The sequence below is a fragment of the Oryctolagus cuniculus genome, chromosome 7 (assembly GCF_964237555.1).
Source record: "Oryctolagus cuniculus chromosome 7, mOryCun1.1, whole genome shotgun sequence".
Lineage (NCBI taxonomy): Eukaryota > Metazoa > Chordata > Mammalia > Lagomorpha > Leporidae > Oryctolagus > Oryctolagus cuniculus.
The window spans coordinates 143,632,239-143,658,938 of NC_091438.1; the positions used below are offsets into that span (position 1 = coordinate 143,632,239).

At 41.7% G+C, this 26,700-nt stretch overlaps 1 protein-coding gene across 17 annotated transcripts in view; it reads left to right on the forward strand.

Annotated features, from left to right (window-relative positions):
- EYA3 (EYA transcriptional coactivator and phosphatase 3) overlaps nucleotides 1-26,700 on the forward strand; it is a 107,378-nt gene that overhangs the window by 68,069 nt on the left and 12,609 nt on the right. For 9 of the 17 annotated variants that reach the window (XM_002716084.5, XM_070078983.1, XM_051856782.2 and 6 more), the window contains 7 exons: nucleotides 3,122-3,207; nucleotides 9,071-9,254; nucleotides 11,125-11,264; nucleotides 16,647-16,730; nucleotides 18,708-18,797; nucleotides 22,150-22,208; nucleotides 25,619-25,779. In XM_002716084.5, the coding sequence (XP_002716130.3) occupies nucleotides 3,122-3,207; nucleotides 9,071-9,254; nucleotides 11,125-11,264; nucleotides 16,647-16,730; nucleotides 18,708-18,797; nucleotides 22,150-22,208; nucleotides 25,619-25,779 (804 nt within the window). The remainder of the gene's footprint in view (nucleotides 1-3,121; nucleotides 3,208-9,070; nucleotides 9,255-11,124; nucleotides 11,265-16,646; nucleotides 16,731-18,707; nucleotides 18,798-22,149; nucleotides 22,209-25,618; nucleotides 25,780-26,700) is intronic. The other 8 variants (XM_051856783.2, XM_051856786.2, XM_070078981.1 and 5 more) reach the window with 1 other exon arrangement.

The following is a 26,700-nucleotide window of genomic DNA, read 5'->3' on the forward strand; positions in this document are numbered from 1 at the left end:
CAGAATGATGTGGTATAAAGTTAGAGGTGGCGAGAACTAAATCCTGCACAAGCTTTTATGTGCCATTAACCCTTGGGTTGCCTTCCAGCTTTGGAGCAGTGTTGTTTAACTATGCCACACACCATTCTGTAACCATGTTCTGATCAAAAATGTATGTGTATATTGACTATATTAAGTTGGATCTCTAGTGAGGCATGGTTCTGAGAAGCTTTGTCTTTCAGTGATTTTGTGGTTTCATTGTCAAAATAGGAGTGGGGACTGTCCAAAAACAGTTGGCCACACAGTTGGGAATTGGAGATCTTGTAACCTTCAGATAAAAGACAGTAGGAATTACCACTTAAGTTTTATTTGATTCTCAAATTTTGTGCTTTCCATTACATATTTCATTGCCACTGCTTTTGCTTTTTAAACCTTCAACTGGATATTACTTTTGTTGACACCGTGTGTGTGTGTGTGTGTGTTTGTATGGGTGATGAGTGCAGTTTTTTGTTTCTTTCCAAAGTGCCTGGCTCTTTAGTCATGGCTATATGGTAGAATAGGGCATGCAGTGATTGTGTACATTTTTAGGTGAGTTTAGCTGTTTATAAGAGCATAAAAATATATTTAATTATTGACAAACTAATCTTGCTAGAACTAAAACTCCCTGAGGAGTGTCTGTACTATCCTTTAGTGACTGGAACAGTTTCTAGGCCTATAGTAGACCCTGACACTAATGTCCTGAATAAATGAATGAATGAATGACGTGTTAGAAGTGATTTGGTTGAGTACAAGGAATTTTATTGAGCCCTGTGATCTTCCTAGGTGCAGAGTAAGGTCTCATATAATAAAAACCACTATTATTTAGAAAACTATGGTTTTTAGGATGGTGCTTATTAAAAACTCAGTTATCAGGGCTGGCATTGTGGTGCAGTGGGTTAGTCTGCCACCTGTAACATCAGTATTCTCTGAGTTCAAGTTTGAGTCCTAGCTGCTCTCTCCACTTCCAGTGTAGCTTCCTGCTAACACAGCTGGGAAAGCAGCAGAAGATGGCCCAAGTGCTTGGGTGCCTGCTACCCATGTTAGACACCCATCGGAGTTCCTGGTCCCTGGCTTCAGCCTGGTACAGCCAAGTCTGTTGAAGCCATTTGGGGAGTGAACCAGTAGTGGATGGAAGATCTCTCTCTCTCTCTCTCTCTCTCTCTCTCTCTCTCTCTCTGTAACTCTCCCTTTCAAAAAATGCTGATCATATCATTAAACTTCCTACCAGGGATAATAGAGTACATGGCCAATTAATTGTTTGTAAGGTCTTCTTTTTTCCCCCCAGCCTGAATCAGTAATTGGTATGGGGATTGTTAACATTTCTAAAACTGCCTTGTCAGTCAGAGTCCATTTTCCCTATGTGAATAGAAATCAGGTATATGTTAAGTTGTACCTCTAACCATTAGTAAGTTGAGAATATAGAACAGAATTAAAGGTCAGTAGAAGAAAAAGGATATGCCAGAACCAGGGCCAAAGGAAAACTGAACCAGAAATGGACTTTACTCGGTAGATAAACTTAACAGATTAAATTCTTCATTTTATTTTCCATCTTAAATCACCCATGTTCAGTCTGTTTTGTGGCTGGCCTCTGTAGGATAATGTGCTGGGCAAGAGAATCTAGCAACCATCCAAATCCCCCCCCCCCTTCTTAAAAATGACTAAAACTACTTACAGAGTCATTTATATAGTGTATGTCATTTTTTGCTACTTTCTATTAGAAAAAATAATAGGTTTGGCGACAGTAGGAAAGAAGGTGAACATTGGTGGAAAGAAAATATCAACTATGAGGTTATAAAGTTTATTTCATTTTTTTTAAATAATAACAATAACAGTAATAATAATAATAAGCTCTAAGAGTCCTCTGGTTCCCCTGGGGCGGGGAATACTGTAGAGAAGAAATCTGATCCCAAGCTCATCTACTGACTCTGAGGAAAGAGCTGGGAGATTCAAGTGGTCCTCTTGATTCTCTGCCACTAGCTCCATGCATGGAAACAAGTTACTTTAACTGTTCTTTGCCCCCCTTTCTTCATCTGAAAGCTGGTTGCAGCAATCACTGTAACTGACCTTAATCCTTTCTAGACTGTCTCCTAAAGCAGAGTTCCCCTGAGAGAGGGAGAAAAATTCTCTGTGAACAGTACACTTGGGCTTCTGCTGCATTTACTTTTCAGGTCTGTTCTTGGTGGAGGTTTTCTTACTAACTTTTCCTGCACAGAACTTTGTAGCTAATGGATAGGTAGGCAGGTCCGCGTGATGGTGAGCCCTTACAGTATGTGTGACTGCAATAAGAACCGTATCTGAATGTGTTTCTGATAAGTGAGGGAAAGGAGCTCAGGACTAGTAGTATCAGTTACATTGTCCACCTGAAAAAAAGTCACAGTGATGAATCTTGTGTCAGGTTTTGATCAAAACCCTGCTGGAATCTATGACAGGAGTATATAAAAGTCCAAATTTCTGATTTTAATACAGGTAGCCCAAATAGCTTATAAAATGCACTCTAACTTTACCAGAATAATATTTAGTATTTTCTGAGTTTTTCTAGGCTTGTTGGCTAAATCTCCAAATGCTAAATCTTGATGTTTGCTAATCCACATTGATAATACGTTATTTGCATAAAGCTCAGGAAGCAATTTCAAGCATGTTAGAATTTGGAATTACAGCTCTGTTTCTCAGCGGAATTATGTGGCACCAGAAAAGGCATAATTTGGACAAATAAAAATAAACAGTATTATAGTGTAGGATATATCAGAGCTCTGCTGAGTCAGGGTAGATCACATTGCAGGTGAGTCAGCATTTTTTAGTTTCTGTGAAAGATTTGAACAAAATGATTCGGATTAATTTTGGTATCATGAGTTTCAATAGTATGAGCTATAGATTGTATCAGTATCCTTGTAGGAGTTTAATGGGAAGTTGAAGACAAACTGGAACAGGTGTTTGAAATGTTTTTGTTTCTAATCAAATCTAAATGAGGTATGGCATACAAGAAAAACAAATAAATGTATATATTCCTTATCTCCTTGTAGATCTGTTCAATAAGGTAACGTTTTCCATTTCTTCCAGCCTTTTACATATTATTCTTAATGCTTTTAACACTTCAATCTTACAGCTTCAAGCACAAATGCCAGCCTGATACCCACTTCATCTACAATTGCCAATATCCCAGCAGCAGCGGTTGCCAGCATCTCAAACCAGGTAAAGTGGTAACTTTGGTTCATCCTGTTTAGTAAGACTCATCAGCCTGCTCTTCCTCTCTTCTGTGCATGGTCTTTCTGTCCATCCAAGAAGCAATTAGGAATGGTAGGGGCTGTGGATACCTTTTCCTGGGTGCCTGCAGGATGGGCCCCCATCCAGTTTCTCTGGTTCCTCTGCTAACCCTCTCTAAAATCTGGCTGTGTCTACTGTGATCATCTCGGTTTCCTGTTCTGCCCCCTCTGGAGTGTAAGTTCCATGAAAGCAGGGACTTATTTTCTGTTGTGCTTGCTTATGTATTCTCCAAGTCTAGAAAAATGCCTCACATCAAAGGTACTTGATAAATTTTGTAGAATAAATGAATAAACATTACCTCCACTTTAAACCACTCATTCTTTTGTGAATTCTTTGTGGTCTGGTTGTGACTACAGTTACATGAACACTTTGCACTGAGAAAATCACCAGTAACACCTTAAACATTTTTTGTTGTTGTTTTGTGTTTTGCATTGTTTTCTCTGCAGCAGTTAATGTTTTTACACTGTATCCCTGGATCTTGTTTTCTGGCCAGTTAATATTACTATTCTGGTTCATTTTTTATCTTAAACTGTTCTTGTATTTCTCCATTCTTGTACTCCACAGATAATTTTCTACCTATAACATAGTACTCTTCTTGGAAGTATCTATTTCTTTCCCTTTCATAGCTAGCTCTTATTATTTATTAATTTGGTTTATTTGAAAAGCATGGAGAAATAGAGAGATCTCCCATCTTGTGGTCTGCTCCCCAAATCCCTACAATAGCCAGGGCTGGTCCAGGCTGAAGCTAGGAGCCGAGAGCTCAGTCTAAGTCTCCATGTGAGCAGCAGGGACCCAACGACTTGAGCCTTCACCTGCTGACTCCCAGGGTAGACATCAGCAGGAAGCTGGAATGGAGAGTGGAACCAGGACTCAAACTCAGGCATTCTGATAAGGGATTTGGGTACCCAAGTCATGTCTTAACTACTGTTCCAAATACCCTCCCCTCAAAGCTCCTTTTCTAATTCTGATTCTGTCTTCTAATATAGACGATCTTGATTTAATTGTTCTTTTTTTTCTTCTTTTCTTAAGACTTATTTATTTGAAAATAGAATTACAGGGAGAGAGGGAAATACAGACAGAGAGAGAAAGATCTTCCATCTGCTGGTTCATTCCCTAGATGGCTGCAACAGCCCAGACTGGCCAGGCCCACGTCAAGAACCAGGAACTCTACTGGTCTCCCATATGAGTGGCAGGGGCCCAGCCACTTAGGCCATCTTCCACTGCTTTTCTGAGGCCCTCAGCAGGGAGCTGAATCAGAAATGGAGCAACTGGGATGCGAGCCAATGCCCATATCAGGATGCCCGCATCGCAGGCAGTATATATACCACATGCTGTTATACCTGTTACACCACATGCTGGCCCATCAGTGTAATTTTTCATATGTTTGTTATTTCACCCACAGTAATTTTTAAATTTTTTTTTTTATTTAAAAGGCAGAGTTACACAGAGAGAGGTCATCTATCTGCTGGTTCACTCCCCAAATGAGCAGAGTGACCAGGGCTGGGCCAGGCTAAAGCTTAGAGCCTGGAACTCCATCCCGGTCTCCTACATGAGTGCAAGGGCCATCTTCAGCTGCTTTCCCAGCCTCATGAGCAGGGAGCTGGATCAGAAGTGGAATAGCCAGTACTTGAACTGGCACCCATATGGGATGCTGACATCATAGGAGTGGCTTAACACACTATGCCTCAACACCAGCCCCAACCACAGTAATATTTAACCACACAGAATATTATTTTCATTATTTTTAAATGAAAATTTTAAAAATTTGTGAAAGGCAAGAGACAGAGAAATATTTGATTAAATATTCCAAATGCCTACAACAAATATTTGGTTAAATATTCTAAATGCCTGCAACAGCCAGGACTGGGCCAGGAACAAAGCCAAAATCCTGGAACGCAATCCAACTCTTCTATCTGAGTGACAAGGAACCTGAGTACTTGAGCCATCACCTGCTGCTTCCCAGGGTGCACATTAGCAGGAAGCAGAAGCAGAAGCAGAATCAGAAGCAGAGGAGTTGGAAGTCAAACCAGTCACTCTGATACAGAATGTGACTTAACCTCTGCACTAAACACCTACCCCTATGTTTTATTTTTAATTGCCACATAATAATTATACAGATTTATGGAGTATACTGTTGCATTTCAGTACATGTATATAACTGTAATGATCAGATCATATCAGAGTAATTTACATAATTATCATCTAGGACATTTATCATTTTCTTTGTGCTGGGAACACTCAAAATCCCCTCTGCTAGCTGTTTGGAAATATACAATTATTTATTGTCAGTCATAGTTACTCTACTTACTATGCCATAAAACATCAGAAGTTATTCCTCCTATGCGGCTGCACCACTGTACTGAGGATTAACCATCCTCTTTCTCTCTCTCCACATCTAGGAAGTCAGCTGAGAATATGTAGTAGTTGTCTTTCTGTATCTGATTTATTTCACTTCATGTCCTCCAGTTCTACACACAAATGACAGAATTTCATTCTTTGTGTGTCTGACTGTTATTCCATTCCATTTTCTTTATCCCATTGATAGACTCCCTAGGTTGATTCCGGATCTTGGCTATTAGGAATATTGCTGCAGTAATCATGGGAGTGCAAATGTCTCTTGACATTCTGATTTCATTTCTTCCAGACACATACCCAGTATTGGGATTGCTGGATTCCATTTGCTCTTTCATTTTTTTCCTCTAATGTGGCCATTTTTCAAAGTTTCCACTCCCTTTTCATTTTTACTATAATTTCCAGTATTTTGGGTTTTTCCCCTTTAATACTGAATTACCTTATTAATTGCACGTCTCATTTCCTGTTGTTTTTTCATGCTTGTCCATTCTCTAAAATATTATCTGATTACATTGTATAGATGCACTTTTTATTATGTCACTTACTTCTGTAGAATCTTTTCATGTTTTTATTTGTTACTTTGAATTTAAGAGTCCCCATTTCCTGCCCTCACACAAGCTGTACACCATTGCCTGAAGAACCTAAGTCATATTACTTAATTAGTTGTGTATTCTCATAGAGATTCTTTGTTTTAACCAGGTTGAACATTTGTGGGCCTTTAATAAAACATTTTCAGGACCTGTTCATGTTTTCACTTCCTCTGCCTTTTAATCTGCCTGTTAATCTCAGAAAGCTCTCTCAGAGCACATTTTGTGGTACAGCAGCTTAAACCACTGCTTAGCATCCCCACATCACCTATTGGAGTGCTGGTTCAAGTACCAGATCCTTCATTTCTGATCTACCTTCCTGCTAACATACCTGAGAAGGCAGTGGGTGATGGCCCAAATATTTGGGTCCCTGCCACCCATATGGGAGAGCTGGATTGAGTTCAGCCTCCTGGCTTCAGCTTGGCCCAACCACAGCTGTATAGGGCATTTGGGAGTGAATCAGCAGATGGAAGATATCTCTGTCTCTCTCTGCCACTCTGCCTTTCAAATAAAAAGTAAATCTTCAGAAGAAAAGAAAAGAAAACGCTCTCACCACTTATCCTTTTCTATAATGGTCCCTTCTCGGGCCGGCGCCGCGGCTCACTAGGCTAATCCTCCGCCTAGCGGCGCCGACACACCAGGTTCTAGTCCCGGTTGGGGCGCCGGATTCTGTCCCGGTTGCCCCTCTTCCAGGCCAGCTCTCTGCTGTGGCCAGGGAGTGCAGAGGAGGATGGCCCAGGTGCTTGGGCCCTGCACCCGCATGGGAGACCAGGAAAAGCACCTGGCTCCTGGCTCCTGCCATCGGATCAGCGCAGTGCGCCGGCCGCAGCGCGCCGGCCGCGGTGGCCATTGGAGGGTGAACCAACGGCAAAGGAAGACCTTTCTCTCTGTCTCTCTCTCTCACTGTCCACTCTGCCTGTCAAAAAAAAAAAAAAAAAAATCATAATGGTCCCTTCTCCTGTTCATGCCCAGATACTCAAACACACACACCGTAAGTCTGGCTATTGGTAGATACTGGCTGTTTTTAAATAATTGATCTGGTGAATTGGCTTCTTCTTACTTGTCATCAGTATTATTGTCAATGAAATTTTTTTAAATGTTTGCTTTTTTTTTTTACCTACTTGAAAGGCAGAGCAAGAGATTTTTCCCCAAATGCCTCAGATGCCAGCAACAGCCAGGGCTGGACCAGGCTAAAGCCAGGAGCTGGGAACTCCATCCAAATTTGCCACATGGGTGGCAGGAGTTCAAGCACTTAAGCCATGAATTGCTGCGTCCCAGGATGTTTTAGCAGGAAGCTGAATTGGAAGTGGAGTAGCTGGGACTTGAACTGGAACTCTGGTATAGAATATGGGCATCCCAAGTGGCAGTTTAACTCACTGAGCCGTATCACCAGCCTTATCAATGGAATTTTTAAAAAGTATACATTTGAGCTATGTCATACCCAATGTTTTTTATAGCATTATTAAGTTATAATTGACATAATTGCATAGATTTAATTTGTACAACTTGATAAGTCTTACTGTATGTGAGAATGCTTCCAGAAGTTCATAGAAGGACAGACATGTGGCCTAGCATTTGAGATGCCACTTCCTGCATCAGAGTGCCTGACTCCTGATTCTTGCTTCCTATTACTGCAGACCCCAGGAGTCATGGGCATTTGGGGAGTTCTCGAGCAATGGGAAGTCTCTGTATCTGTTTGTCTGTCTCTCAAGAATAATTTATGGAAAATTAGATTTAAACAGTTTTATTTGCATGTGAAAAAAATTTTGGCCTATGCATAATTTTTAATAATATGTATTTTCCATGAACTTTTTGAAGGCCCTTCATATGTACTTATGAAATGACCAGGAATCCTCCCATTATTTTAAGGAACTTTCATTTTTAAAGACAACTGGATTGGTTTTTTTTGGTTTTTTTTTGTTTGTTTGTTTTGTTTTGTTTTTTGTTTTTTTTTTTAAATAATCAGTTTTTAAACTGGGTAACTTTAATGTAGGATATGTGCTTTCTTCACTTAACCTCATCTGTCCTTATAAGCACTGCTAACTAGTGCAGTGGTTTATAAACCTTTTTTTATACATAAAGATTTATGTATTTGTTTGAAAGGCAGAGTTTACGGAGAGGCAGAGAGAGGGATCAAACTAATTAGAGTAGAATCTTTCCTTCAGAATTTTCTGAAGAGGGGCCAGTATATGTGGCATGCAATAGGTTAAGCCACCACCTACAATGCCAGCATCTAATGAGTGCCGGTTCAAGTCTCAGCTGCTCCACTTCTAATCCAGTTCCTGCTAATGTGCCTGGGAAGACAACAGAAGATGGCCCAAATGCTTGGGTCCCTGCCACCTACACGAGAGACACAGATAGAGTTCCAGGCTCCTAGCTTCAGCCTGGCCCAGCCCCGGCTTTTGTGGCCATTTGGGGAGTTAACCAGCAGACGAAAGATCTTTCTCTAACTCTCCCTCTCTCTCTCTCTGCAACTCTGCTTTTCAAATAAATAATAAATCTTTTTTTAAAAATTCTGTGTAGGAATACAGTACATACAATTGGTATTGGAGCTATTCATGGTAGAAAAAAGGGCCTTATGGGTATATTAATGAGTATACAAGGGATCCTTCCTTTCTCTCATGCCAGAGACTTTATGAGCTATCTCCCCTTGACTCTTGGGTTTCCACAGAATGCTTTTTGAAAATCATTGGGTTAGCTGGGAGACTGCTGATGAGAAGGTAAGTGGAGAAGTCATATTAATGTTTCAGGGAAATATTAATGAATAATAGGAAGAAATCCTCTTGTGTTAAAATTCATGTATGTTCTTTTTAAGAGTCTTGTTTTGCTCTGTTGTTCCCTTTTGCTTACAGGACTATCCCACCTACACTATTCTTGGTCAGAATCAGTACCAGACCTGCTATCCCAGCTCCAGCTTTGGAGTCACAGGCCAGACTAACAGTGATGCCGAGAGTACCACGCTAGCAGCAACCACATACCAGACGGAGAAGCCTAGTGTCATGGTACCCACACCTGCGGCACAGAGACTTTCCTCTGGTAAGAACTGCAGCTCTGAAAACAGGCTTGAGGGACTTCATCCTATAAGTGTTTTCTGAGGAAATCTATGGTCCTTTTCCCCCAAAGAAATGGCTAAAATTTAAGCCTACAGTTTCAGGAGTTTTACAGCTTTTAAATGTATCAGCAAATGCTGATGTCTAGGTGGAAAAGCTCTGACATACAGGCTTTATCCCCACATTCAATAAACATGTACTCATAACTTTGCATTTATCTCTGTATTTAATTCTGGTGATTATCTTCCACATCCTGTACTTTGAGGAAAGCAGTGTTTATCACTGGCATTGATGCATGTTTAAAAATGATGCTTTTTATATATAAACAGTGTGTGATGTATCTTGCCCTTACTAGGCCTAAGTGCAAATGGTTGCTATTTCAGACATACATAACTTTGAAATAATTATGTGTTGGTGCCTTGGCTTTGATTCGTTTCTCTATCTTTATTCTTCATAACAATTTTAACTTTTGAATAATGAAGAATTTCAAACAAAAACAAAAGCTATCAGAATAGTGTAATTAAGCCTTACTTATCCCTCATCCTTCTTTAGTATTACTAACTCATGGGCAACCTCATTTCAGCTAAACTTCATCCAGTTCCTTCCTCAGAGTCTAGGCATTGCCATCTAAAAGATAAGTACACATTAATGTAACCACAGTACCATTATCCCATCTTTTAAATACCTAGCAATAATTTCTCAGTATCATTAAGAACCAAAAGATGTTCATATTTCCAGTTTTCTCATATATGTTTTGTTTTCTACATTTTGTTTAGATTAGGATCCAAAGCATTCCATAATATATACATATTTTGAAATATGCTATAGATTATAAGTATATAAAAATTTTTATTTGTCAATTAAAAATACATAGGGATGGGAATTTAGCCTAGTGGTTAAGATACTGACTAGGACTCCCACCTGCCATGTCAGAGTACTTGGATTCTGATTCCACCTTCCTGCTGAACAGTCTCTGGGAGGCAGTGATGATGGCTCCAGTACTTGGGTTCTTGCCACATTCCTGGGAGACCTGATGTGAGTTCTCAGTTCCCAGAGTAGGCCCAAATAGGACCCTGGCAGGCATTTGGGGAGTGAACAAGCAGATGGGAATGCTTACTTGCTGTCTACCTTTTGCCTCTTAAAGAGAATTTGAAGAGAAAAAATTGGGATCCAGATAAGCTGTATATTATTATGATTGGTAGGGTTACTGAAGAAATAGGATTGCTTATCCCATACTGTGTGCCAGTGTGAATTTGGCTAATTGAATCATTTAGGGTAGTTTAGTTTGTGCTACTGCCCTCTTTATTTTGTCAGAAATTAGTAGATTAATTTAGAGCAGTGGTTTTCAACCTGAGGTCATTTTGCTCTTAGGAAACATTTGACAACGTGGGGTAACAGTTTAGTTGTCACACTGGACAGGGGATGCTACTGGCACCTCGAGGGTAGAGGTCAAGGATGCTGCCTGACTAACCATCCTAGAAGACAAGACATCCTCACACAGCAAAAAAATTATCTGGCCCATAATGTCACTTGTGTCCAGCTGAGAAACCCTGATCTGGAAGCTTGATCAAATTTTGGTTATTTTATGGGTTTTTTTTTTCCCCAATACAACTTCATAGGTGTTTTTTAATCAGAGCAAACTTAAAGTCTGATTTTTAGCTGTTTTTGTAGTATTAGCTGCTGTTGATGCTCATTACCTAGATCTACATTCCCTAATTGCTTATGTAAAGTTTGGTTTTCCAACCTTTATCCCTGCATTATGAATTGTTAAGCGCAGAGAATCTGTTACCCTCTTCCTACTCTGGTTGTTGTGGCCTGTTACTACCAGCAATATATGTCTTGCTTTTGCTTTACAGTAGATCCCTCTACAAGCCCATCTTTGTCCCAGACTACACCAAGTAAAGATGCTGATGATCAGTCCAAGAAAAACATGGCCGGCAAGAACCGTGGCAAGAGGAAAGCTGATGCCAGTTCTTCTCAGGACAGTGAATTGGAAGTATGGGAAGAAACTCATTTGGGTTGCCTGCTTGGTTTTTTCTGACTTCTTAAATCTTTTAAACATACATCTGAAACTCTTGAAAAACAATATCATTCTATGTTGTGTGCCCTTTAATTCCTAAGTTAAGAAGCTGAATTTGCCAAGAGGAAAGAAAATACATAAAAACTTTTTACTCTTTTGATGGTATCCTTTGATACACTAACATTTTTAAATTTGGTGAAAACTGAGTTTTTTCTAACTGCCATGCTTTTGGTGTAACAATTAAAAACTGACAACTATGAAGGTTTTCATCTGCTATCTTCTCAGATTTTCATTATGTAGCCCTTAAATTTAGACCTTTGAATCATTTTAAGATAATTTTGTATTTGATGTTTTTTGTTTTGTTTTGTTTTGTTTTGACAGGCAGAGTGGACAGTGTGAGAGAGAGACAGAGAGAAAGGTCCTCCTTTTCTGTTGGTTCACCCCCCAATGGCCACTGAGGCCAGCATGCTGCAGCCGGCGCATTGCGCTGATCCAAAACCAGGAGCCAGGTGCCTCTCCTGGTCTCCCACACGGGTGCAGGGCCCAAGGACTTGAGCCATCCTCCACTGCACTCCCGGGCCACATATAGATAGCTGGTTTTTCCAGTACCGTTTGTTGGAAAGACTTTCCTTTCCCCATTGGATGGTTCTGGCATTCTTGTCCAAAATCAATTGGCCATGTTTGTGAAGTTGATTTCTGGTTCTGTTCAGTTCTGTTCCATTGATGTATATGTGTTGGTCCTTATGCTAGTACCACACTGTTTTGATTATTGTAGCTTTGTAGTAAGTCTTGAAATTAGGAAGTGTGAATCCACAAGATTATTTTAGCTATTTGGAATCCCTAAAGATTCCATGTGAATTTTAAAATGTTTTTTTTTCTGTTTCTTTAAAAAACAATATTTGGGGGCAGGTGCTTAAGCAACCGCTTACATTGCTGTTTAGGGCACTTGCATCTCATATTAGAGTGCATGATCTGATTCCCAGCTATACCATTTCCAGTATAGCTTTATGCTAATGCATATCTTGGAAGGTAGAAAATGATGTCTCAGTTGATTTCCTGCTACCTACATGGGACACCCAGATTGAGTTCCAGTCTCCTAGCTTCAGCCAACCCAGCCTTGACTGTTGTAGACATTTGAGAAGTGAACCAGCAGGCAGAAGATATCACTGTCTCTCTCTGTGTCTCTCTGCCTTTCACATAAAATGAAAATCAACTGGACCAGTGCTGTGGCACAACAGATTAAGCTTCTGTATGCAATGCCAGCATCCCATATTGGTTACCAGTTCAAGTCCTGGCTGCTGCACTTCCAATCCAGCTCCCTGCTAATGTGCCTGGGAAAGCAGTGGAGGATGGCCCAAGTACTTAGGACTCTGCACCCACGAGGGGGACTGGAAGGAAGCTCTTGGCTCCTGACCTGTCCTAGCCCTGGCCGTAGTGGCTGTTTGGGGAGTGAACCAGCAGATAAGAAACGTGCGTGTGTGTCTGTCTGTCTGTCTGTCTGTCTCTTCCTCTCTCTCTCTGTAACTCTGCCTTACAAATAAAATAAATCTTGGGACTGGTGCAGTGGCATAGCCAGTAAAGGTGCCGCCTGCAGTGCTGGCATCCTATATGAGTGCCATTTCGAGTCCTGGCTGTTCCACTTCTGATCCAGCTCTCTGCTATGGCCTGGGAAAGCAGTAGAAGATGGACCAAATCCTTGGGCCCCTGCACCCACGTGGCAGATCCTGAAGAAGCTCTTGGCTTTGGATCGGCCCAGCTCTGGCAGTTGTGGCCATTTGGGGAGTGAACCAGTGACTCTCTATAGCACTGCCTTTCAAATAAATAAATAAATAAATAAGTCTTTAAAAATAAATACATAGATAAGGCCGGCGCCGCGGCTCACTAGGCCAATCCTCCACCTTGCAGCGCCGGCACACCGGGTTCTAGTCCTGGTCGGGGCGCCGGATTCTGCCCCGGTTGCCCCTCTTCCAGGCTAGCTCTCTGCTGTGGCCAGGGAGTGCAGTGGAGGATGGCCCACGTGCTTGGGCCCTGCACCCCTTGGGAGACCAGGATAAGTACCTGGCTCCTGCCATCGGATCAGCGCGGTGCGCCGGCTACAGTGCGCCGGCCACAGCGGCCATTGGAAGGTGAACCAACGGCAAAGGAAGACCTTTCTCTCGGTCTCTCTCTCTCTCACTGTCCACTCTGCCTGTCAAAAAAAGAAAAAAAAAATAGATAGATAGATAAATAGTCTATTAAAAAAACACGGTTGGGATTTTGATAAGAATTACATTGAATCTGTAGATTGATTTAGTAGTATTGTCATCTTGTAATATTGAGTCTTCCTGTCCACCAACATGTGTTTCCATTTATTTAGGCACATCTTCTTTAATTTTCTCACAGTATTTTATAGTTTTCAGTATGCAGATCTTATGCCTCCTTAGTTAAATGTATTCCTAAATATTTTACTCTTTTTGATACTATTATAAATGGAATTATTTTTTAAACTTCTTTTTCTGTTATTCATTGCAAGGGTATAGAAATATAGCTGATTTCTGAATTCATTTATTAACTCTTTAACAATTTTTTTTGGAAGTTCTTTGGGATTTTCTGCATATAAAATCATGTTGTCTACCAACAGTTAATTTTACTTCTTTCGTTCCTATTTGGAAGCTTTTTTCCCCTTTCTTGCCAAATTGCTCTAAGACTGCCCAGTACTGTGTTGTCTTACTCCTAATCTCAGGAGTGAAGCTTTCAATAGATTAGCTTGTATTTTTCCTACATGGCCTGTATCATACTGAGGACACTCTCTTCTGTTCCTAGTATGTTGAGCATTTTTATCTTGAAAGCTTGTTAAATTTTGCCAAATGCATTTTTTACATCAGTTGAGATAATCATTTACCCCCCTCTGTTAATGTGATACGTTCTATTTAATTTTTGTATGTTGAATGAACCACTTTTATATTCTGGGAACTAATCTCACTTGGTAATCATGTATAATTATTTTTAATATACTACTGAATTTGGTTTATTACTATTGAGAATTTTTGCATCAAATTTTATAAGAGAGTTTTCTGTTTTGTTTTTAATATTTATTTATTTATTTGAAAGACAGAGTTACAGAAAGAGATCAATTTTTGATCCACTGGTTTACTTCCCAAATGGCCTCAACAACTGGAGTTGGGCCAAGCTGAAGCCAGGAGCCAGGAGCTTTCTCTTGGTCTCCCATATGGGAGTTGAGGGCCCAAGAACTTGGTCTGTCTTGCACTACTTCCCAAGTGCATTAGCAAAGAGCTGGATCAGAAGTGGAGTAGTGGGACCTGGCGCTATAGCATAGTAGTCAAAGTAGGTTCGTGTTCTGGCTGTGCCTCCTCCTCCTCTTCTTCTTCTTCTTCTTCTTTTTTTTTTTTTTTTTTTTTTTTTTGACAGGCAGAGTGGACAGTAAGAGAGAGAGAGACAGAGAGAAAGGTCTTCCTTTGCCGTTGGTTCACCCTCCAATGGCCGCCACGGCCGGCGCGCTGCAGCTGGTGCACCGCGCTGATCCGATGGCAGGAGCCAGGTGCTTCTTCTGGTCTCCCATGGGGTGCAGGGCCCAAGGACTTGGGCCATCCTCCACTGCACTCCCTGGCCACAGCAGAGAGCTAGCCTGGAAGAGGGACAACCGGGACAGAATCTGGCGCCCCAACCGGGACTAGAACCCAGTGTGCCGGCGCTGCAAGGTGGAGGATTAGCCTAGTGAGCCACGGCGCTGGCCTTGGCTGTGCCTCTTCTAATCCAGCTCTCTGCTTGTAGCCTGGGAAAGCAGTAGAAGATGATCCAAGTGCTTGGGCCCTTGCACCCACATGGGAGACCCTGAAGAAGCTCCATGGCTTTGAATAGCCCAGCTTCAGCTGTTGTGGCCATTTGGGAGTGAACCAGTGGATGGAAGACCTTTCTCTCTCTCTCTCTCCCTCTCTCTGCCTGTAACTCTACCTCTCAAAATAAATAAATAAAATCTTTATTAAAAAAAAAAAAGAAGAAGAAGTGGAGTAGTTGGGACTCGAACCAGTGTCTATGTGGGATTCCAGTGTTGGAGGCCTCAACTTAGCCTACTGTGCCACAACATTGGCCCAAAGTTTTCTGTTGTTAGTGTTTTCATGAACTGGTATCAAGGTAATATAGACCTCATTAAAGAAGTTTAAAAAATGTTCCCTCTTAGATTTTTTTTTTTTTGGAAAAAAAAGTAAGAGAGATTAGTGTCAAATCTTTAAATGTTGGGCTTTTCCAGCAGAGCCATCTGTTCCTGGGTTTTTCTTTGTTGGGATATTTTTAGTTACTGATTTAATCTCCTTACTTATTATCAGTCTTACCAGATTTTCTATGCTTTGAGTCTTTTTGGTACTATATTCTATGTATTTTTAGGAATTTGCCCATTTCATCTGAGTTATCCAATTTTTTGGCGTAACATTCTTCCTAGTATTCTTTTTTTTTTTTTTTTTGACAGTCAGAGTGGACAGTGAGAGAGAGAAAGGTCTTCCTTTTTCCATTGGTTCACCCCCCAATGGCCGCTGCAGCCGGCGCACCGTGCTGATCTGAAGCCAGGAGCCAGGTGCTTCTCCTGCTCTCCCATGCAGGTGCAGGGCCCAAGCACTTGGGCCATCCTCCACTGCACTCCTGGGCCACAACAGAGAGCTGGACTGGAAGAGGGGCAACCAGGACAGAATCCGGCACCCCGACTGGGACTAGAATCCAGTGTGCCGGCACTGCAGGCGGAGGATTAGCCTATTGAGCCGCGGCGCTGGCCCCTAGTATTCTCTTAATCCTTTCATTGCTGTAAAATCAGAAGTGATATCCCAGCTTTCATTTCTACTTAAGTAATTTCAGTCTACACTTTTATTTTCTTTGTCATTCTAACAAAAGGTTGTCAGTTTTACAGATGTTTTCAAAGACCCAACTGATTTTGTTGATTTTTCTCTATTGTTTCATTGATGTTTCTCTATTGTTTTTCTATTGGCTATTTACCTTTGCTCTAACCTTTATTATTTCCTTCCTTTTGTTGCCTTTCAGTTTTTCTCTTTTTCCTAGTTCTTTACTGTGTGCAATTAGGTTATAGAATTGATATCTTACTTATTTTAATGTGTGCGTTGACTATTACATTTCCCTCTTACCACTGCTTTCACTGTATCCCATAAGTTTTGGCATGTTGCATTTGTTTTCATTTATCTCAGGTATCTTCTAATTTCATTAGTGATTTCCTCTTAATGCATTCATTCTTTGTTTAAGAATATGTTAATTTCTGTACTATTTGTGAATTTTCCAGTTTTCTTCCTGTTACTGATTTCTTGTTTCATTTCATTGTGATTGGAAAAGATACTCATTTTTTATATTTTCTTCCCTTAGCGGGTATTTCTTTGGGACTTGGATGAGACCATCATCATCTTCCACTCCCTTCTTACTGGATCCTATGCCCAGAAGTATGGAAAGGTAATTTGAATCTTCCTTTGTTCCTGTTCCTCTTCTGTCTGTCTGGGCAGGTAACGAAAATCATTTCCTCTGCCACTTCCATTTTACCCTGTTGGCTTTCAGTTTTCCATGTAAAATATCACCAGATGCCTCACACAGGCAGGCTTCATAATCAGGCAGAGTTGATGGTAAAGCTAGAGACTAGACATAGGACCATTGCAGAAAGCTGAATGTTTTCCAGAGTTGACATCTTATAAAAATTGAAGTGAGGCCGGCGCCGCGGCTCACTAGGCTAATCCTCCGCCTTGCGGCGCCGGCACACCGATTCTAGTCCCTGTCGGGGCGCCAGATTCTGTCCCGGTTGCCCCTCTTCCAGGCCAGCTCTCTGCTGTGGCCCGGGAAGGCAGTGGAGGATGGCCCAAGTGCTTGGGAGACCAGGATAAGTACCTGGTTCCTGCCATCGGATCAGCACGGTGCGCCGGCCGCGGCGGCCATTGGAGGGTGAACCAATGGAAAAAGGAAGACCTTTCTCTGTCTCTCACTCTGCCTGTCAAAAAAAAAAAAAAAAAGAAGTGAAGGAATAAGCCTCAAGACAGAGCAGAGTCTTGGGATTATTCCAACAACCAATCTGATAGTTGCGTTTTTAGAGAGCCCAAATTGAGCATTTCATTTAGCCAAGTATATGCCAGATATATGAGAATACTTCATAAAGTTGATGGTTATTAAAAAATGTAAAATAAGGGCATAGAGCCTCTAAATGAACTGGTTTATTGTAAAGCAACTCCCATTGGTTTTTCTGCAAATGTTTTGACTCTGGCCTTTCTTTACTTTCTTTCTGGTTTTTGAGACTGTCAGCTAACTAACTGACCTCTGGTATTATAGTGTGTGTTTAGGGGTGTACATGCAAGGAAGATGATGGTTTTACAATAATAGTATTCAACAATGTAAAATTTCATCTGGAACAGGAAATTTCTCAAAAACATTAAGTGGATCTTTTTTTTTAAAATGGAGAACACTGCAAGCGAATGATAAAAACAATTATTTACTGTAAAGTAGTGAGTTGTTTTTTAAAAACATTCTCTGGGGCCTGAACTGTGGCACAGCGGGTTAATAAGTCAGTCACAGCCTATAGGGTAGTCATCCCATGTGGGCGCTGGTTCAAGTCCTGGCTGTTTCACTTCCGATCCAGCTCCCTGCTAATGTGCCTGAGAAAGCAGTAGAGGATGGCTGAAGTTCTCTGGCCCCTGTACCCATGTGGGAGACCTGGAAAAAGCTCCAGGCTCCTGGCTTGCTTGACATAACCCTGGTCATTGTGATCATTTAGAGAGTAAACCAGGATAGAAGATCTCTCTGTTTCTCCTTCTTTCTCTCTGTAACTCCACCTTTCAAATAAATAAATAAAAATAGTTCTATGAAACTACTGATTTCTAGAAACTTGTCCTAAAGTTTTTCACTGTCTGCAGACTGTTCCACAATCCCACATTCTTCTGTGAATGAATTTGAAGAAGCACTGCTGTGTGGGTTTGTGTTGTTTTGGGCTTAATCCAAAATAATTTTGAAATATTTGAAGATTAGAATTAGTACTGTGGGGCCGGCACTGTGGCATAGCAGGTAAAGCTGCTGCCTGCAGTGCTGGCATCCCGTGTGGGCGCCAGTTCGAGTCTCAGCTGCTCCACTTCATATCTGGCTCTCTGCTATGGCCTGGGAAAGCAGTAGAGGATGGCCCAAGTCCTTGGCCCCCTGCACCCACATGGGAAGACTCAGGGGAAGCTCCTTACTCCTGGCTTCAGATCAGCGCTGCTTTGGATCAACGCGGCTCCTGCTGCTGAGACCAATTGTGGAGTGAACCAGTGGATGGAAGACCTCTCTCGCTCTCTCTCTGCCTCCCCTTCTCTCCCTGTGTAACTGACTTTCAAATAAATAAATAAATCTTTAAAGAAAAAAAAAGGGAATCATTAAGTATCAAGTCAAGCAATTTTTTTTCTTATTGTCTTCCAGGACCCTACAGTTGTGATTGGCTCAGGTTTAACAATGGAAGAAATGATTTTTGAAGTGGCTGATACACATCTATTTTTCAATGACTTAGAGGTAAGCATTTTAAATTGTTTCGGTGCTTCAATGAAATGCTTTGTTCAAGAATTATTTTGAATCTATGCTTAATGTATTTTTTAGACCCTATTGTTAGGGTAGGTGTGGAGAGGCCAGCTGACTACCAAGGCATAAATAGTCTTTGAGGAGCAGAGTCATGGTCGGATCACCTCTGGTGTGGCTCCTGGTACTCAGAGGTTGTTGCTGGGTTTTTTGTTTTTGTTTCTTTGTATTGTCTTGTTTTTTAAATTTTTATTTATCTCAAAGGTAGAGAGATAGAGAGACCTTCCATCTGGTGGTTTAACCCCCAAATTCCTGCAACCAGGGCTGGACCAAGATGAAGCCAGGAGCCCCAAACCTAATCCAAGTCTCCCACATGGGTGGCAGGGACCCAGAGCCAACATCACCTGCTACCTCTCAGGTGCTCATTAGCCAGAAGGTTGATTCAAAAGTGGAGCTAGAACTCAAACCCAGGCACTGTGGTAGAGGATGCAGGTACCCCAAATTTAACTGTGGTATCAGATGCTTACCCTGGGCCCTCAGTTGTGTTGTCTAAAAAATGTGATTTTGGTTAGCTTATTTGGAAGTGATCTAGCACAGGGGAAAATGTCAACCCATCAGGCAAAACACTGATATATAAAACATTGTTCCAATTTCATAATCCATATTAAATAATACATATTTATATATAAAATTAGTTTGATGATTCTTGACTGTTCTTCAGTTTTCTCCTCCTAAAAGATGGTCTCTTGATTTGTCCAATTTATAAAAGGCTGCTCTGACCTATTATAATTTAGCATATTTGTTGTTTGTGTATGGGTTAACCTTGAAATATAGAATCATTTTATTGTTAGATGCCAGGAAATACTAAGAGATTCATCGAGAAATTTTTTGACTTTGACGTTTGAGTTTGCCTTTGAGGTGAACAGACTGGGAGTCAGACCAGGGTGCAGGTCTCTGGGGAAGTTATGTTCCCATTCTTGGCTTCAGTTAAGCAGTTATTCTACACAAAAAACTACTGAAAGCTTTCGTATCTAGTTCTACCCAATAGACAATTCTCCAACAGATTAAATTAACCGATGGTAGGGTAGGAGAGGTGTGTTAGGCAAGCGTTCGGCATTAGCAGCTAAAATGCTACTTGGAATACCAGTGTCCCATATCAGAATTTCTGTCTCTAGTCTCATTTCCAGTTTCCTGCTAAGGTGTACTTCGTGAAGCATTGATGATGCCTTAAGTAGTTGGGTTCTTGCCACCCACAAGGAGACCTGGATGGAATTTTGACTCCTGGCTTTGGCCTGGCCCATTCTTGGCTACTGTGGGCATTTGGCAAGTGAACCAGCAGATTGGAGATCTCTCTATCTAGTACTGTCTCTATCTTAAATAAATAAGCTTTTTAAAAAGAAATTAATATATTCATAGGGCTTTAAACTCTAAACTCTATAATGTTTTAAACTTCCTTCAACTTCATATGTTGATAAATTAGGGTGTCAGAGTTTTTATTCAGCAAACATTTGTTGAAAATATATATGCTAATAATTATCACCAAATTGTATTTATAATGATTTTCTAGACATAGTCCTTCCCCAGGACTGAAAATTATTTGAAAAATTTGACCTTATTGAGTTCCTGTCACCAGATCAATGGTTCTCAACTTTAGTGGCCATAAGAATCACCTGGGGAGCTTCTTACAAATGGAGATTCTAGGATTTCACTTGCAGAAATAAAGATTAAAGTAGGTCTGGAATGGACCCAAGAATGCATTTTTTGAAAACCTCCCCAGATGGGCCGGCGCCATGGCACAGTAGGTTAAGCCTCCGCCTGTGGCACTGGCATCCCATATGGGCACCGGTTCTAGTCCCAGCGGCTCCTCTTCCAATCCAGCTCTGTGCTGTGGCCTGGGAAAGCAGTGGAAGATGGCCCAAGTCCTTGGGCCCCTCCACACATGTGGCAGAAACCGGGAAAGCTCCTGGCTGTTGGCCTTGGATTGGCGCAGCTCCAGCCATTGCAGCCAATTGAGGTGTGAACCAGTGGATGGAGGACTAATCTCTCTCTGCCTCTCCTTTTCTCTATGTGTAACTCTGACTTTCAAATAAGATAAATAAATCTTTTAAAAAAAAAAATCATAGACAACTTATAATGGCAGGATGACATGTGGAGAATCACTCTTACTCCCTTTACTATTCCATTTTTTTCAAAAAAGATTCATTTATGGAGCTGGTTGTTGTGGTGCAGTAGGTTAAGCTGCCACCTGCAATGCTGATAACCCATAAAAGCACCAGTTCCAGGCCCAGCTAATGTGGGTCCTGTCAGAGTTAGGCAGTGAGCTGCATTTTATGTCAATAGTAGCCTGGGCTTCAATGGAAAGAATCTTTGTGGGAAGAAGCCCAAGACCCAAGATGCTTTCTAATCTCTATCACTCAATGGTTATATAACCTTGAGGAAATCATGTCACCTCACGTTTAGAACATGAGGAGTTTGCTTAGATGACCTTTTCTAACTACCAACTGTGAATCTATATATTTGCTTCTTTTATTCTCGATTTTTTGTTTTAAGATTGATTGACTGATTTATTTATTTGAAAGGCAGAGTTAGAGAGAGAGGGAGAAGACAGAGAGAGAGGTCTTCCATCCACTGATTCACTACTCAAATGGCTGCAGCAGCTGGGAATGGGCCAGGCCAAAGCCAGAGCCAAGAACTCTTAACTGGGTCTCCCCAAGAACAGCAGGGGCCCCAGCACTTGGGCCATCCTCCACTGCTTTCCCAGGTGCATTAGCCGGACCTGGAACTGGTGCTTTTATGGGTTATCAGCATTGCAGGTGGCAGCTTACCTACTGCACCACAACAATCAGCTCCATAAATAAATCTTTTTTGAAAAAAAATGGAATAGTAAAGGGATGAGAGTGATCCTCCACATGTCATCCTGCCATTATAAGTTGTCTTTTTTTTTTTTTTTTTAAGATTTATTTATCTTATTTGAAAGTCAGAGTTACACATAGAGAGAAGGAGAGGCAGAGAGAGAGAAAGTCCTCCATTCACTGTTTCACTCCCCAGTTGGCCGCAATGGCCGGAGCTGCGCCGATCCAAAGCCAGGAGCCAGGAGCTTCCCCTGGGTTTGCCACGTGTGTGGAGGGGCCCAAGGACTTGGGCCATCTTCCACTGCTTTCCCAGGCCATAGCAGAGAGCTGGATCGTCGGGTCTTGAACCGGCACCAATATGGGATGCTAGCACTGCAGGCAGCAGCCTAACCCACTATACCACAGTGCTAGCCCCTATATGTGGTCTTATGTTATGTCATGATGGCGATAACACTTCTGCTCCCTGGATTGAAATAGTATGCTTTGTCTTTTAACAGGAATGTGACCAGGTGCATGTGGAAGATGTGGCTTCTGATGACAATGGCCAGGACTTGAGGTGATAAACACAGTGACGTCTTGAACATGAGTGGGCGTGTTATGTGAGAGATACAGATTAAGTTCAGATGGAAACAAAGATGATTAGGATATAACTCTGAAAGAGCTCACAATCTAGCAAAGGAGACAGAAGCAAGCGTAGTTAACCATACATACAATGTGAGGAGGTGACAATAAAAAACATGGTGGACACACAGAAGAAAATTGTGATATAAGTGGGAAGCAGTTTGTGCCAGCACTGGTCAGGCCTTCTTGGTGCAATAGTATTTGAGTAGGAAAGAGAAAGTCACAGTCATCTTAAAAGCATTCCAAGGCAAACAATGTATTAGTTTTGCTTTGGCCACATTTTCAGTGAGGAGAAAACATGCTTCCATGCTGTGAGTAGTTTATATGCAAATAATTATCAGGAATTTCACCATGAAAACTAACTGTGGATGTCTGATGGTATTGAGAATAACCTTCTGGAAGATAGTCTTTTTCTTTCTTTCTTTTTTTAAAGGTTTATTTATTTATTTGAAAGGCAGAGTTAACAGAGAGGCAGAAGCAGAGAGAGAAAGGTCTTCCATTCACTGATTCACTCCCCAGATGACCACAGTGGCTGGAGCTGAGCCAATCTAAAGCCAGGAACCAAGAGCTTCTTCCAGGTTTCCCACATACGTGTGGAGGCCCAAAGACTTGGGCCATCTTCCACTGCTTCCCCAGGTGCATTAGCAGAGAGCTGGATCTGAAGTGGAGCAGCTGGGACTCAAACCAGTGCCCATATGGGATGCCAGTGCTGCAGGCCAGGGTTTTAACCCTCTGCACAGCGCCAGCCCCTGGAAGATCGTTTTAAGCATTATATTATAATGTAAGCTAAACCAAGAGATCTCAGTGGCAAGATGCATACTCAGTATCTTCATTCTTCTCTTTGCTCCTGTCTAATGCTCTTAGCTAAGAAAGATCTGAAAATTTATCTAGCTTATACTTAAGATTTTTAAGGAAAAAAAGACTGTCATATTTTTCATGTTAATTTGTTTTAATGTTTATCCCTTTGCATGGATAGGTGTTCTTCCCTGTGACTGTACTAAAAGTCTTTTTTTTTTTTTTTAAGAATTATTTTATTTATTTGAAAGAGTTACAGAGAGAGGTAGAGCCAGAGAGAGAGAGGTCTTCCATTCCACTGGCTCACTCCCCAAATTATTGCAGTGGGCAGAGCTGAGCTGATGTGAAGCCAGGAGCCGGGAGCTTCTTCCAGATCTCCCATGCGGATGCAGGGGCCCCCGGACTTGGACCATCTTCCACTTTCTCAGGCCATAGCAGAGAGCTGGATTGGAAGAGAAGCAGCAGGGACTTGAACTGGCGCCCATATGGGATGCCGATGCTGCAGACCGGGCCCCTCACAGCATCACAGCACCGCCCCCATACTAAAATTCTTGAATATAGAGTTAGGACATAACCACCTAATGCTGAGAGGACTGAAAAGTGCCTCCTTCTGGAGCAGCATCCAGTTGTGTGTGTCAGGCATCGCACTGTCCTGGAGAGCACTGTTGATATAAGATTTCACTGTGTGTTTTAGGAAAAAGCCCTGTATGAAACGGTTTATGGTCTACTCTGAACCCCAGTTGGTTTGTTTTTCTCTTACATGTGTGGTTATCCAATAATTATTCATCTTATCTTTTGGATCATTTACTTTCTTAAATACAGAATCTTAGACTTAATGTGTTGAACTATGTTTTAACTTTTGATTGATCCAAGTTGTCTCTTATTTTGTCATTTAAAAATCTTTACTTCTGAAGTATTTATTCTCCCCAGTGTTGGTGACTGTGTTATCTACTGTGAAATAACAAGTCTGCCGTATAACAAATAGACAAGTAAGCATTTCCCACTTCACAGTCTCTAGGTCAGGAGCTTGAAAGCAACCTGGCGAGGTAGTTCTTCATCAGTCTGTGAGGGTGAAATCAGGATGGTGACTGGAGCTACGCTGATCCAAAGGCTTGACTGGAGCTGGAAGACCTCCTTCTGGTCTCTCGCAGGTGGCTGATGACAGGAGGCCGAGTTGCTCACTCCATGGGCCTCCTCACGGAGGGGCGTGACATTGGGCAGTTGACTTCTTCAGAGCAGGTGCTCACGAGAGAACCAGAGGAGCTTAGTCTGTGAAGTATAACATCATCACGTTTACCACACTCACTTTATATTCTGAGTCCAACCCTTAACCAAGAAGCAGAAGTAGAAGAGAGTATAGAGACCAGCATTGTGTTACAGCAGGTTAAACCACAGGTTACAACACCTACATCCTACATTGGAATGCCAGTTTGAGTCCCGACTACGATGCTTCTGATCCATCTTCTGTTAATGCAGCCCGGGAATAGCAGGGGATGACGTAAGTGCTTGGGCCCCTGCCATCCATGCAAGAGACCTGGATGGAGTCTGGCTTGACTGTTTCTGGCATTTGGGGAGTAAACCAGCAGGTGGAAGATACCTCTCTTTCTCCCTCTCCCCTTTCCTCTATCCCTTTCTGCCTCATTCTCTGCCTTTCAGGTAGATGAAAATAAGCAAATAAACATCTAAAAATGTATGTTAAAAAAAAAAGTAGTATCCAAAGGATTTGTGTTCATATTTTACTGCAGTAACCTGTGAACTTAGCAGGTTGCTAAAGAAAAACCAGATGCCATTATCTTTCCATTATTAGCATTTGGGGTTATTTCCTTCCTTTTTTAAGTATTTTTCATTTTTACATAGTTGCAGTCATTTTGTGCATGTGTGAGTGGGTACACACAGATTTTTATGTTCTACTTTTTTCACCGTATGATATTCTATCATTCACAAAAAAAGGTGCATTATCTCAAGCCAGTCTGTAGGGGTGCTGGTGCTTGAATTGTGCATAACTCTCCTTTCCTCCTTCTCAGCCCTTAGATAGAGGGCTAGTGAAAGGTAGACTCCGACAAACAAAGACGAAAGAAGATTCTTTTACTTTTTAAGGTTTATTTATTTATTTGAAAGGCAGAATTACAGAGAGAGAGGGAGAGATAGAGATGTTCTAATTGCTGGTTCACTCCCCAAATGACCACAACAGCCAGGGCTGGGCCAGGCCAAAGCCAGGAGCCAGGAGTTTCTTCCAGGTCTCCCATGTGGGTGCAAGGGCCCAAGCAGTTGGACCATTTTCTGTTACCTTCCCAGGAGCATTGCAAGGAACTAGCTTAGAAGTGGAGCCACTGGGGCTCAAATGGCACCCAAATGGGTTGTTGGCACCACAGGCACCACAGGCACCATTGCCACAGTGCTGGCCCCAGGGAGAAGATTCTTAAAGCTTTGTTTATCAAATGTCGGGAATAAGTCAGATACCGGAACACAGGACAGAGAATCCCAGATGGCAATCAGTCAAAAACTCCATGCTGTATAGATTTTGATTTTTGTAATGCTCTCTCTTTGCAGCAACTACAGTTTCTCAACAGATGGCTTCAGTGGCTCAGGAGGCAGTGGCAGCCATGGTTCCTCTGTAGGTGTCCAGGGAGGTGTGGACTGGATGAGGAAACTGGCTTTCCGCTACCGAAAAGTGAGAGAAATCTATGATAAGCATAAAAGCAACGTGGGTGGTAAGTGTAGCATCCAGCCAGTCTTGTCAATGCTCTGTATCTTTCTGATCTCCTGCTTTCCTTTCCAGAAATTCCTTAGTCCCCTCTGGCAACTGCTTGTGTTTAAGAATTGGCTCAGCAGCATGTTAATGCAGTGGAGGTTTACTTGAAACCCTTTGGAGAGTAAGCTCTCAGTGTGACTTTGGAAAGCTCTCTTTAGACAAGAGCCGCCTTTTTATTTTTTTTAAGAGTATTTATTTATTTAAGAGACAAAATTACAGACAGAGAAAGGAAGAGACAGAGAGAGAGGTCTTTCATCTGCTGTTCACTCCACAAATGGCAGCAAAGGCCAGAGCTGGGCTAATCTGAAACCAGGAGCCAGGAACAACTTCTGGGTGTCCCACAAGGGTGCAGGGGCCCAGGGACTTGGGCCATCTTCTGCTGCTTTCCCAGGCCATAACAGAGAGCAGATCAGAAGAAGAGCAGCCAGGACTTGAACCAGCACCCACATGGGATGCCAGCACCACAGGCAAAGGCTTAACCTACTATGCCATGGCACTGGCCCCAACAAGTGCCTTTTTTATAGGAAGTGTGATCCATGGATGTTGTATAAGGATGTGTGTTTCATTCTTGAGTTAATAGTTAATAAGGTATCATAGGTTTTTGGCTGATTCATATAACCATCAAGACAAAAGACAGGTAGAACTAGGTGTTAAGCTTGTCATGAGTGGAAAACTAGGCCAAGGTTGTAGGCTGGCAGTATCCATGTGTTGTAATTTGAAGGACCTTGGAAATTCGTTTTATCCAGAAATACTACAAATGTCAGATGCCACAAAACCTAAAATTTTATTACTTGGAATTAATCATAAATTGATCAGATTAGAAGATCCAGTCTAAATCCCTCATTTTGCAGTTGAGAAAATTGATGTCCCTCATAGAGGC